The sequence below is a fragment of the Salvia hispanica genome, chromosome 1, assembly GCF_023119035.1.
Source record: "Salvia hispanica cultivar TCC Black 2014 chromosome 1, UniMelb_Shisp_WGS_1.0, whole genome shotgun sequence".
Lineage (NCBI taxonomy): Eukaryota > Viridiplantae > Streptophyta > Magnoliopsida > Lamiales > Lamiaceae > Salvia > Salvia hispanica.
The window spans coordinates 10,233,459-10,246,080 of NC_062965.1; the positions used below are offsets into that span (position 1 = coordinate 10,233,459).

General features: G+C 35.3%; 2 protein-coding genes across 3 annotated transcripts; both read left to right on the top strand.

Moving 5' to 3' along the window:
* The first annotated feature begins 2,327 nt into the window (after positions 1-2,327).
* LOC125204385 (gamma carbonic anhydrase 1, mitochondrial-like) lies at positions 2,328-5,259 on the top strand. The gene is made up of 5 exons (XM_048103043.1): positions 2,328-2,561; positions 3,235-3,378; positions 4,031-4,156; positions 4,245-4,396; positions 4,674-5,259. The coding sequence occupies exons 1-5, from the start codon at positions 2,447-2,449 to the stop codon at positions 4,887-4,889; spliced, it is 753 nt and encodes a 250-aa protein (XP_047959000.1). The 5' UTR covers positions 2,328-2,446; the 3' UTR covers positions 4,890-5,259.
* A 3,569-nt stretch (positions 5,260-8,828) lies between these two features.
* On the top strand, positions 8,829-12,496 carry LOC125201674. Of its 2 annotated transcripts, none has more exons than XM_048100000.1 (4): positions 8,829-9,138; positions 9,629-10,620; positions 10,989-11,420; positions 12,088-12,496. In XM_048100000.1, the coding sequence occupies exons 2-4, from the start codon at positions 9,651-9,653 to the stop codon at positions 12,261-12,263; spliced, it is 1,578 nt and encodes a 525-aa protein (XP_047955957.1). In that variant the 5' UTR covers positions 8,829-9,138; positions 9,629-9,650; the 3' UTR covers positions 12,264-12,496. The 2 variants fall into 2 exon arrangements, with proteins under 2 accessions (XP_047955957.1, XP_047955881.1); XM_048099924.1 differs by having other exon boundaries at positions 8,835-9,138; positions 12,082-12,496.
* The last annotated feature ends 126 nt before the right edge of the window (positions 12,497-12,622 follow it).

Below are 12,622 nucleotides of genomic sequence, written 5' to 3' on the forward strand. Positions count from 1 at the left end.
AGTCGCATTGGGAGCCCGCATGCGCACCACCGGATGCCCAAGTGTTGGCCGACACAACAATATGTGCTAGTGTGTGCCCATAGGTGATCGGGGGACTGACTCGCTATTTCACAATCGACTGGGATACATCACCACCGACCCAAGCACTCTTTGAGTTTGTTTTCAAATATTATAGTAAAACAACTTTTAAATTATGACACCGACCACACTACCTTCATACTTCCCTTCTCTTCACAGTGTTGTCCACGTTTGACTCATGCAGGTTTTAAGAAATGTTTTACAAAATAGTGAAAAAAATTAGTGGAATGTGGATTCAACATTTATATATTAGTATAATATAATGTGAGTCTAATGAGTTAGTGCAAAGTGGACTCCATTTATCAAAAATGGAAGGAAAAAAAAAAGTAAAGTGGACAATGTTTCACGGGCAAACAAAAATGATAAAAATAGACAACATTTCATGGAGGGAGGGAGTAGTACGTTGTGGTTTACAATATTGGTTCATTCTTTTATCAAATTAAAATTAATATGATCGTCAATCAGATCACGAATAGAAAAGTTGTAACAACGTCATTAATAAGGCTAATCGGCTAATTTACATGTACTTTCTCGATACCTATACTTAGTGAGCCAGCCTACAACAATATTCAAAATCTATAAATGTACTCCCTTCGTACGCCATTAGAAGTCCTATTTATGGGCGGCACGAGTTTTAAGAATGTTAAGAAAAGTGGGTGAAAAAAAGTTAGTACAATAGAGGTCTCATACTCCCACTTGAATATATTAGTTTTAAATGAAATGTAAGTGAAATGAGTTAGTGGAAGGTGAGACCCTATTACCATTTATGGTAAAAATGAACCGGCACTCCTATTCACGGACAGACTAAAATGGAAAAATATGACTCTTATTCGCAAACCGACGGAGTATTTTAGTACTTCATGTCTTTGATGTTTAATGTTACTTAAGAATTACTCATTCCTCTTCTAAATTCATTTGCCAATTTGATTTTGGCCAGACTTACTATGTTTGATTTAATATTTAATTTGTTTTGAATAGATTGATTTTATATTTAATAATAGATTGATTTTGGCCAAACATACTCAATCCATCCCCATAAAATAAAAACATTTAAAATGACATTAGTCCTAATACAAAATTAGTTAAGTAAGATAGGTATAGAAAAAAAATGTATTAGTGTAAAATTAGTTTCACATCCTCAGAAAGAATTTTTCTAAAAGAAAAGATTATTTTTAGAAACAAACTAAAAAAGAAATATTTTCTATTTTCAAAAAGTAATGAACAAACGCATTTGTGAGATCAAGTAGTTATCGGTGAAATTTTCTGCCTAATACACAAGTTATTTTCATTTCAGTGCAATCTTAATATCTGAAATTTTATTTGAATATAGTTTGTTTCGAGGGACGGTGATAAAATGCAAATTTTATACTTTCTCTGTTTTATAAAAATATGTGCACTTTCTATTTGCGTCTATCCCAAAAAATATGTACATTCCATTTTTAGAAAGTTATACTTCATCCGACCAAAAAAAAATAGAGCAATTTGTGTATGACACGAATTTTAATGAAGAATTGGTAAAGTAAGAGAAAATGGAAAAAAATAAGAGAGAAAGAGAAAAAGTAAGTGAGAAGTAGTGTTATTGGAATGTTGTGTAGGATTATTATTTGTTGAATATTTTCCATAAATAAATGTGCTCTATTTTTTATGGACGGCCAAAAATGGTAATTGTGCTCTACTTTTTGTGGATGGGGGAGTATCAATTTAATAAGGTAGGTCTCACTATCCACTAATACTATTTTAACTACCATTTACCTCATCTCTCTTACTTTACTATACCTTTCTTCTCCTCTCTCATACTCTACCAATTTTGTCTTAATTCCCAAGCCATATCTATTGCCCAATTTTTATGGGACGGGGGGAGTATATTGTAAAAACTTCAAACTGCTCAACACAGTATCAACACGGTTTTAACACTGTTTAAAATTTTAAGATTTTAATGTCAACACAATGTAACATAACATCAACCGTCGACTTTGTATTGACATTTTTTGTTGCTATTATTTTTTTATATGTTGACATTTTCTAACGGTTCAGATTATATTTTGGAGTTTGTATTTGATTACGTCCCTCTTGTTCGAAGTTTATACTAATATTTATTTTGTTTTTTAATTATTTGTTAAAATAGGAGTATAATTTTTTTAAATCATTTTTCGTCTTTTTTGGCCTTTGTCAAGCCATAGTATTGCACCTTTACGTTTGCCTAAAAATTTAAATTTTGGTGTTTCACGTAATTAACAGAAAATAAGTACTCCTGTTGTGCTGCTCTTGTAGTCTCCCACACTATCAATCTAGCTACTTCTGCAAATCACCCCCATTCTCACAACCCTAGACCGGAAACATCCAATTCCGTGAAGAATTCAAGGGCAGGATGGGCACCATGGGAAGAGCTTTTTACACGGTCGGATTCTGGATTAGGGAGACCGGCCAAGCTCTCGATCGCCTCGGCTCCCGCCTCCAGGGAAACTACCTTTTCCAGGAACAATGTAATCATGCTATCTCCCTCTTTTTCTTTACCTATTATATCCGTTTTTAGCTTTCTGCTGCCGTCATTATTTTATTCATCTACTTATCTGTCAAATTTGAGCCCGGTCTTAGAAGACTCGGTCTTCAATTTTTGAATCGAACCAAAATTAATCTGTGTTAGAGAAAGCGTTGATCTAGGGAATGTGTAAGACTAAGTAAATTGGGCCTCAATGATGGAATGCGTCTTTTCTGTTCCCCCCTTTCCGTTTATGGGTTAATTAGGAAAAACAAATGACCTTAATCAGAAGTGTGTTGTCTCAGCTAGCTTTTCTACGAAGCTGTAAGAAGATGGTTATTAGAGGAGGAATTCAGCCATATCTTAAGCTCCCCATCCTGTCAACCATTTTGGTGCTACATGAGCCATATAATTTCATTTAAAATGCTGGCCTCTTGGAGGAGATAGATGGAATTGTTGTTGGCACAGGTGTTGCATTGAACCACATAACTATAGTTTATTTTTCAAATTCTTTTGTGCCTCTATGTAGAAAATGTCGTGGTGATTTATCATAAAATCCACAGTGTATCTTTCATTCTCTTTACGCATGCATAGATAATCAGGTAGATTTGTGTTTGTTCCATCTTCTTTATAAATTATTCGGATGAAATATTTGACACACTACAATTTCTTTCCAGTGTCAAGACATAGAACACTCATGAATTTATTTGATAAAGCCCCCTCGGTTGCTAAGAATGCTTTTGTGGCCCCTAACGCATCACTGACTGGGGAGGTTTATGTTGGACCAAGCTCCTCCATTTGGTACGGATGTGTTGTCAGAGGTATGGTTTATGCTGACTGAGATATAGTTTGTTGCCATGTTGCACTTTAATTTGATTGATATCTCTTTATAAAAATAACTCTTATCAATTTTGTGCTCCAGAAAATGTCTTTTGATCTAATATGAAACTCTTCTAACTGGCGTAACTTATAATGAGAGGAAGTAACCATATTTAGTTAAGTAAAGTTCAAGTATTTTACTGTAATGTGTTTTTCGTGCAGAGTCATCCATGTCTTCTCTCATTAGATACTGATCTTTCTTGGAGTCTTAGCTACCGGTGTATACTTGAGCTATTTCAAACCCAAGTAAAACCATTCTGTGTTCGATGAAGGTCATGATAGAATCCATCTGATGGGCCATTGCTCTAGCTTTTCATTTTTATGCGTCTGAAATGCTTATGGTTCCTATGCAAATGTGATCTATAATCTTTTTGAGGTTTGTATCACGTCTTTGGTTTAGTAATCTTCAGTTCGTGGATTGACATTGTCCAAAGTAAAAAAGTAAACCTGAAAGTTTCTTTTGCGTTAACATTTAGTGAACTTCTTGGATGTGTTTTGGTTGTTAGTGTCATCACTGCTGGTTCCCTCATTGTCTTTAGGCATGGTGTGCTTGTGTGATGGCATCGTTTCTAAGTTGAAATGGTCGGTAAGCAGGTGATGTGAACAGCGTTAGCATCGGAGCTGGAACCAACATACAGGATAACTCTCTTATTCATGTAGCTAAATCTAATATTGCTGGGAAAGTTCTGCCCATAAATATTGGTGACAATGTCACTGTTGGTTAGTATCATCGAAGGCATTCTCAGATAATATTTTCATCTCAGAGTTTCTTGATCCTGAGTGATAATTTGCACGTTGGACTTTATAGGGCATAGTGCTGTCTTGCACAGTTGTACTGTAGAGGATGAAGCATTTATTGGTATGGGTGCAACATTGCTTGACGGGGTGGTTGTTGAGAAGCATTCAATGGTCGCCGCCGGAGCTCTTGTCAGACAGAATACAAGAATACCATCTGGAGAGGTTAGTAAGACACACTGATGAGCTGCCTATTATCTTATCTCATGAAGTTTTGTTATGGAAATATGCATGGAAGTGCCCTTAGATGCGTGAAGCGCTATCTTTCTGTAATTCAGCTTAACATATCTCAATAGCCGCCTAAACATCTTCTTTCGGACCTTCAGCATCTTGTCCTGCTGGCTTCAAATCAGTGACTTAAATACCTAATTCGGATTCAATTCGTTTAACAATACAGACCAATTAAAGAGTCTTTTCTGAATATGTGATTTTTCAATATCAGATATGGGGAGGGAATCCAGCCAAATTCCTGAGGAATCTCACAGATGATGAAATCGCATTCATATCTCAGTCAGCTACCAATTATGCAAACCTAGCGGAAGCTCATGCTGCCGAAAATGCAAAGGACTTTGACAAGGCAGAGCTTGAAAAGGTACTTCAGAAGAAATTTACTGGACAGGACGGAGGATATGACTTAAAATCAGGTGTTGTTGGGTGACGCATCACCATAACTCCAAAACAAAAATACTCAAGAGTTTCCTAATACGGAACACGTTTCAGCTTTGTTTTTGTTTTTGTTTTTTTCCTTGTTTTTTGTTTCTGATGAGTTCCAAGAAGATGGCTGAGTTTCGCCTCCAATAAATTCAGTGGCCAGGCTAAAGTTTCAAAGGATCAATCCTGGTACAAAGTGTTTCTTATGAGGAGCTTCAATTAATTAAACGCTTGGATATTGCTTGCTCTTTTCATGATTATCTGTTTCAACTTTATTAGATGCCCTTGTTTTGATATCCCGGGGAAGGCATCAGAAAGCTGAGTTACCATATCTAAGAATTTGATATTTCTATAAAGTATAAGGTATCTGTTTATTTTTTTCCCCTGTAAACATGCTTTAGTTTATGTTGTATTTTAATTAATTTATTTAATTTTCGAATGATATAAGGTTAGTGAAATGAGTAATGGACAGAGAGTGTATGTATATATGAGAAGATTTCCACATGAGAATATAACCTGGAAATTTTGATTGGATCTGTTTATTAAATTTGTTATGCAACATCACTCTAAAATGGATGGTTCAAAAATTAGTGTGTCCTTGTACAAAACGAGTGCAGAAAAATAACTGAAACTGTTAAAGCGGGACGGAGGGAGTATGATAATAACGAGTACGAAAACGGTGAAGGGGCCCCTACCGAGAAATGGGTTTATGTGAAATTAATATGATTGGAGATTTCATTATGACCGTTGTATGATACATTTGGACAACCTATGGGTTCTAATATATTTTTAATGTGATAACCTAGAAAAAGAAAACGTTTTATTTTTAATGGACTAGAGGCGGTAGTATTCTTTTTGTCCACTATTTAAAGAACCATTTTGTCATTTTGGATTTTTTTCACAATTAAAAGAGCCATTCAGTTTTTTTTTTCACTTTTGATATGTAGATTTCACATCCTACTAATTTTTTACACTTACAATTTATTATAAAACTAATAGTATGAAAAAGGGTCTCTCATTCTACGTACATTCTCCTTTTACTTTTTTTCCACAACGTCAAACAATTTCTTAAACCCGTGCCGAATTAAAATGGCTCTTTAAATAGTGAACGCATGGAGGAGTACTAAATTGAAATGTTTGTCCAAATGTTCGAGGAATGATCCTGGCTTCCACGAGTGTGGATCAATTCCTTGTTCCGCAATATTCTAATCTAACATTTTGATAATTACTTACTATCTTTTTTTAAAAAATTATTTTATTTTTACATTAATTTTATAAATAAAAACTTTTACTACTACTTTTTATTATTATACACTCAAGAAATTAACATTATTCTGTATTTATTCAAAATTAACTACTTAGTTTATTTTAAGTTTAAGGTATTTTTTCTAATAACTGGATTCTTTATCTTCTTTTATCCGGAGTATTTATCTGTTACATTAATTATATAAATGAAAATTTGTTATTTTTACTAAAGAGATTTTCGGAACCATATAAGTAGAGATTTAGAAATAATGTGATAAATTATCCACAATTTGCTGAGCAGAGAGATTGTTCGATGTATTGGACAATTATTTTATTCTTTAAATTATAGAGCGCGTTGCTAATTCGGTAAATGGCTGAGCACTCTGTCATGATCCAATGTATTACAATTTACAATATATAATGCATATATATTACATACAAGATGATAAATTATATGTATTGAATCCAATATATGAAACTCGAATTCTCTGTTAGAATATCCAACACATTCTGATCGGCATAGTAATTTACTAATTTAGAATTGAACAATGGATGAGACAGAATGAGGCGACCGTCTTTAAATTTCTAATTTCTGCAAATAAAAAAACACAATGGATGAAGATTTTAAACTATACTAGCAAGGAATTGGTCGATACTTACGTTATTTATTTCAAAATCCAAAGAAAATGTCAAAACATCACAACTCAAACAAACATAAGAAAATACACATGATATGCCAATTCCATCGTCTATACAACAACACAACCTCTCTATCTTCTTTCTCGCTCTCTCATAAAAAAACACATCCATGTTTGGAGCTCTGAGCATACGGCGGAAGTGGCGCGGCTATGAGCAGCTCGGCAACAAAGGCGAGAAGCTGTCGCCCTCGGCAGCTTTGGTGCCGAAGCTGAGCCGATCAAAAAGTTTGCCAACAAAAATGGTCAACCCACCAAAAATGCCGAAAGAAGCAAAGAAGGCAAGCAAAATTCATCCCTTTTTTAGTATTTTCGAGTCGAGACGGAGGAAGAAGGCGACGGCCAAGCCGGAATTTTCCCGGTATTTGAATTATCTCAGGGAAGGAGGAGCATGGGACATGGCTGCAGATAGGCCTGTTATGTATTATAAATGAAACTTTTTTTTTTGTTAATGCTTTATTAGTTTTGGAGTCTCTCATAAATTTGTGTATGCGAAACACATGTATTCTCTCATAAATGAAGCCATTTCTTTGGGGTTACATGTTCAAGTTTTAAGACCTTGTGAAGAGTGGTTATCAATCGTTTATTCCATCATGTTTTCCTAGATTATTGGCTTTATAGAGATCGAATATTGTTGGAATTAAATTAATGATTCATATAAATTATAGTTTACATGTTGAATATGATTGATAAATATAAAGCGAAAACATATATAGATCCAGATTCATGAAGTTGGTTGTTTTTTTATGATTTGAAGTGTGAATTTGGTGTTATAAATGTTGATGCTCTCACATAAAATATGTATGTTGTTTCCGTAACGTATATGAATGAGATTTTGTCAAAGTATCTATCTATTGCATTTGGAGATCATAAACCCGTAATTAGAGAATATAGTTCCTAACTTTATTATAATTGTAATTTCACCTACAACAAATTAAAAATGAACTAAAATAGTAGTATTTGCACAATTATTTTTTATAGATGGTTGTTTAACCCTATAAATTATTTCAATTTGGTAAATTATGTAATTGAGTTATTCAATAAATAATCATAATACTCCCTCCGTTTCGCCATAGTTGAGGCGAAATTTTTCGGCACGGAGTTTTGGAAAGGAATATTGGGTGTGTTAAATAAATAGATAAAAAAAAGTAAGAAAGAGGAAAAGATAGAGAGAATAAAGTATAAAGTGAATAAAGTAGAGAGAATAAAGTAAGAAAGAGAAAAAGATTATCATATATAGAAATGATCTATGAAAAAATTTCTTGAAATGGAAAAATGACTGAACTATAAATGAACGGAGGGAATATATATATAAACTTTAGACAATTCTATTTAACCATATTAAGTTATTACTACAATAATTCACATTGAATGACCCGGCCGTTTAATGGGTGAAGGCTTCACTTGCACTATTGTCAAAGGGGTGTATAATTTAAATTGAAAAGGCAAAAATAGATGGAATGACCTAATTCTTATTCTTTAATGATACGACCGACATATTTGCTATAGTTTGGTGGGCTATTTTAATTGGCCCTTGCATTTTAGTGTGTGGAAGAGTACAAAGAGCTAATTAGTTTTCACACGTTAACGATACATCCAAATACATGTGTTTGACCTTCATTATAACAATTGTTACATAGTTTGAAAACATAGAAATTAGTTGACTTTCAAATCAACTGTTATTGGGTGGTCGACTTGACTTCTTCAATATGCTTGAATCATTAAATCGCTGTTGAGCCAAACAATAGCTTAATTCCTCAATTACAGCATGATTAAATTTTACAAATTCAATCATAATAAATCATTAACAGAGAAAAAATATAGCCGAACCACAGCTAAACATGATCCCTGCAATTTTATCGAACAAATAAAATACATTTATTTATTTGAGCCATTTCGATAATAGATAAACACATTTTTTCTGACAAAATCATCAATAATTATAAAATAAAAAGAAAATGTAACTATCATATCATTACTTCCAAATGGCAAACGGTGGTGGGGAAAAAGAGGCAATGCCTTGATGAAAAATAAGAGCAGAAAATTCGGCACCACCCGCAGACTAATTTCAAATTCCACATATCATAATTCAACAAAATCAAAACTTTTCTTGAGGAAGAAGAAGAAGAAATTTATAGAGAGAAAGAAAAGAGTGTTGTTTCCTCAGATATCGTAACCGACTCTCTCATCTTTCTCTCGCACCTCATGGATCCATTCTTGGTGCCCTACGCCATTAAGCCTGCACAATTTTTATTTATATGAACGCTTCTTTCTTGTTCCCTTCCTCCAGGGTTCCTTCTATTTTCTTCTCCGCCGGTGAGTTTCATTTCCCTTTCTTCTTTCCATATCATGAATCGATCGTTTCGAGGGATTTTTTCTCTCAATTCGATTTTTCATGGCTTTATTGGCGGAGTGTTGTTGTTTATTAGGTGTATTGAAGGGTGGATTGTTGCTGTTTTTATTTTGGGGATTTTTTTAGGGGATTTGAAGATGCAGCTCTTATGGTTCTTGGATTGGGTGAGGGACAAAATTAACAATGTAGAAATGATTTTTTTAACTGAAGAAATGCTTCGCTGTCAATTAAGAATGTGAAATTTAGGTTGGAATTGGTTAGATGAAGTTTCTGGTATATGTGCTTTGCATTTCCTTTATTGTTGTTGTGGAACCTTTTAGAAACAATGAAAAAGTTGTTATTTTTCTATGCCTCATTTGTGACTTCAATGTTACTATGTTTTTAATGAGAAGGACTTCATTGGTGGTTTGATGTTCTTTGAAGTCATGGATGTCTCTTTCATTGTGTGTGCAGATTGTTTGAATGCTGGAAAGCCATGCCAACAATTACAGCTATAGCATTGGATAGGCTGATCGAACCGGGAGCTGCAAAGTCCATGGTGCAAGCAAGAAATTCTCCCGACTCAAAGCTTGAGAGGAGGCGTAGCACTGCGAACACTATAGAAATTAGGGCAATGGATGCTCCTAGCTCAATGGTGGAAAGGGGATACGGCATTCCTCCAAATCCTAAGTCGGAGAGGGGAGTTAATGATCCTCCGAACCCCAAGCTGGAGAGAGGTGTTAGTGTTCCTCCTCGCACGAAGCTGAAAGGAGGCGTTGGTATACATCCTAATTCGAAGCTCGAGAGGGGAGTTAGTGTGCCTCCTAATACGAAACTAGAGAGGGGTGTTGCTATGTCTTCTCATGCACCAACTACAACAGTTGTAGATAGAGAGCACCATTGGACTCAGATCTCGCCAGCCCTCTATGCCACTCCTGAATCAACTCCACTTCCTGATTCCCCATCTTCATTTCCCCCATCACCTTACATTATTAATCACAAGCGACGGGGCCCACGGCTCATGAAGAGTTTCTCTGAATATGACGTTGCAACTTGGAAGAATAAATCTGATGAGATCAAGGTGGATAAGAATGAGAGTAGGGCTGAAAAAGGTGTACCAAGTGGATGTAAAGATGACTCTAGTATTCCTACAGAGGTTATCGATCCTGCCATGGATGACTATGCTAGTCGCTCTGGTACTGGAAATGCCATCCAGAAGAATCTAACTTGTGTCTTAAACGAAAAATATGGAAGCAGTAAAATAGCGAATAGTCCAGTGGGGAAAAATGGTGCGACTAAATCTGTCAACTTCAATTTGCAGCAGGATGGAGTGGTTGGTAGTCCAGTTGATCCACAGGAATCAGTGAGTCTTGAGACCGTTGGTGAAAGTGAGGGTAACGGTGGAGCTGAACGGTCATATCTGAGTCAGGCGACTCCAATCACAGAGTTCTATGATGCTTGGGAAGGTGCCTTCTTTTTACCCTTTACTCTTCATTTTTATTTACCTGACTATTAAGGTAAAATAGAGAATATCTCATTTTCACTGATTATGTCAGTTCGTGTTCATGTGGCATCTTTTCTTTACTTCAATTTAACAATACGTGAAGGCATTGTCACATAGATGATCTGTGAATTGAATTAGAACATGTTATTCATTATTATTTAATAGAGGAAAGCTTATTTTCCCCCGATTCTGGTGTTAGTTCTGATGGGATTATGGGAGGGTTGAGTGAAAAATAGAGTTCTCTTTTTATTAGGAGTTATTAACTTTTAAATGACTGTTTCACTAACTTGGACTAATCTGTTTATGACTTGGATGTGTGTCGTGCCTTAGAATTGTCGTCTGAAAGTGGACACCAGCATCCACCACCTGATTTTGAAACAGAACTGCGAGAAATTAAACTGACTTTGCTGATGGAGATTGAAAAGAGGAAGGAAGCAGAGGAAAACCTAAATATTCTGCAAAGTCAATGGCAGAGGATCTGTGAACAATCGTCTCTTGTAGGACTGAATCTTCCTGCTGATCCAACCGCTTTGGGAGAGGGTGAAGAACCTGTTGATCCAGCAGCTGAGATATGCCAACAAGTTTATCTTACCCAATTCGTGTCTAATTCAATTGGTAGAGGAATTGCAAAGGCTGAAGTTGAGATGGAGATGGAAGCGCAGATAGAGCTAAAGAACTCTGAAATTGCTCGCTTGTTGGACAGGCTTCATTACTTTGAAGCTGTGAACCAAGAGATGTCTTATAGAAACCAAGAAGTCGTAGGTTAGTTTCTGAAGCCATACTATTTGCTGTGAGCTTAGGTTTTATTCTATTTCAGTTTTTATGCATATGCAGCCATAGCAATACCTGGTTATCTAAATTTTGTTATTATGCAAAATGGAACTAACAGAACATAGAGAGACCCTAGATAAATTCTCTAGGACTTATTTTTGCCTTAAAGATGTCTTACATTTGATATTTGTATTCCCTGTTTTGATTTATTTACCTATAGATATCCTTTAGGGGGTCTATCTTTCTAGCCTTCCATGCATAGAACTAAGTGCCACATTTAAGCCTAACCCTATTATACTTCATTGAGGACTCGAATTTTTGGTTTCCATTCTTTTTGAATAATTGTAACTGCTGGCCTTAGAGATCAAGGAAGAAAAAGCTTGCTATTTATATTGCACTTACTGATCATCGTATACCTGTTCCAAATAATCTCTAACACCTCATTAAGTCTCATGGTTTTGTGATGTATGTTAATGTTATTGAATTGGTTCTTAAATTGATAAGCTTGATAGTAAGTCCTGTTAATATGATGGTTTTGTTGATAGAATTAACTTAGTCGAGCACACTTCAATCTCTCAAGAAAGTTATTTTTTCCTCTTTTCGGCATTGATATTAGTGAGATTCTCATCTCATCTCTCGTAACCTTGTGTAGAAACAGCAAGGCGCCTCAGGCAAAGAAGGAAAAGACGACAAAGATGGATCTGGGGTTCGATTTCTGCTGCATTGACGCTTGGATCGGGCGTCTTATTGTACTCTTACTTACACGGTGGAAAGGGGTCATCTTCCCAAAGCTCAGCACAATCTTCGGAGACTGACCGTGGCTCAAACAAGTGAACTCCAAGAGGATATAGTGTAAGTCGAGGCCACACTAAAGGAATTATAGTAGTCATAATAATAGAAAAACAAGGGGTTAAACACCATCTTGTGAATACCAACTGCATTCTTCCTGTTTGTTGCGCAATCTCTGCTATTGCAGGTTTTATACATGTAATAAAAACATAGCTACTTAGTAGCTATACAGAAGCAATTAAAATGCCAAAGTATGCATCTTTTTTGAGTGTGTTCCATTGGAGAATGTTCATCATTTTCATGGCTAGTTTTTAAATCATTATTTTAATTGAAGAGAACATTTTCATGGGGCAGTCCTGAAAAATTCCTTGGGGGTTAACAAATAAAATTCCCTTCCATTCAAC

Coding starts and splice junctions, on each gene's coding strand:
- LOC125204385 (XM_048103043.1), top strand. CDS start 2,447: ATGGGCACCATGGGAAGAGCTTTTTACACGGTCGGATTCTGGATTAGG. Junction 2,562..3,234: donor CTACCTTTTCCAGGAACAAT/GTAATCATGCTA, acceptor ATTTCTTTCCAG/TGTCAAGACATAGAACACTC. Junction 4,157..4,244: donor TGGTGACAATGTCACTGTTG/GTTAGTATCATC, acceptor TGGACTTTATAG/GGCATAGTGCTGTCTTGCAC.
- LOC125201674 (XM_048099924.1), top strand. CDS start 9,651: ATGCCAACAATTACAGCTATAGCATTGGATAGGCTGATCGAACCGGGA. Junction 10,621..10,988: donor GTTCTATGATGCTTGGGAAG/GTGCCTTCTTTT, acceptor GTCGTGCCTTAG/AATTGTCGTCTGAAAGTGGA. Junction 11,421..12,081: donor TAGAAACCAAGAAGTCGTAG/GTTAGTTTCTGA, acceptor AACCTTGTGTAG/AAACAGCAAGGCGCCTCAGG.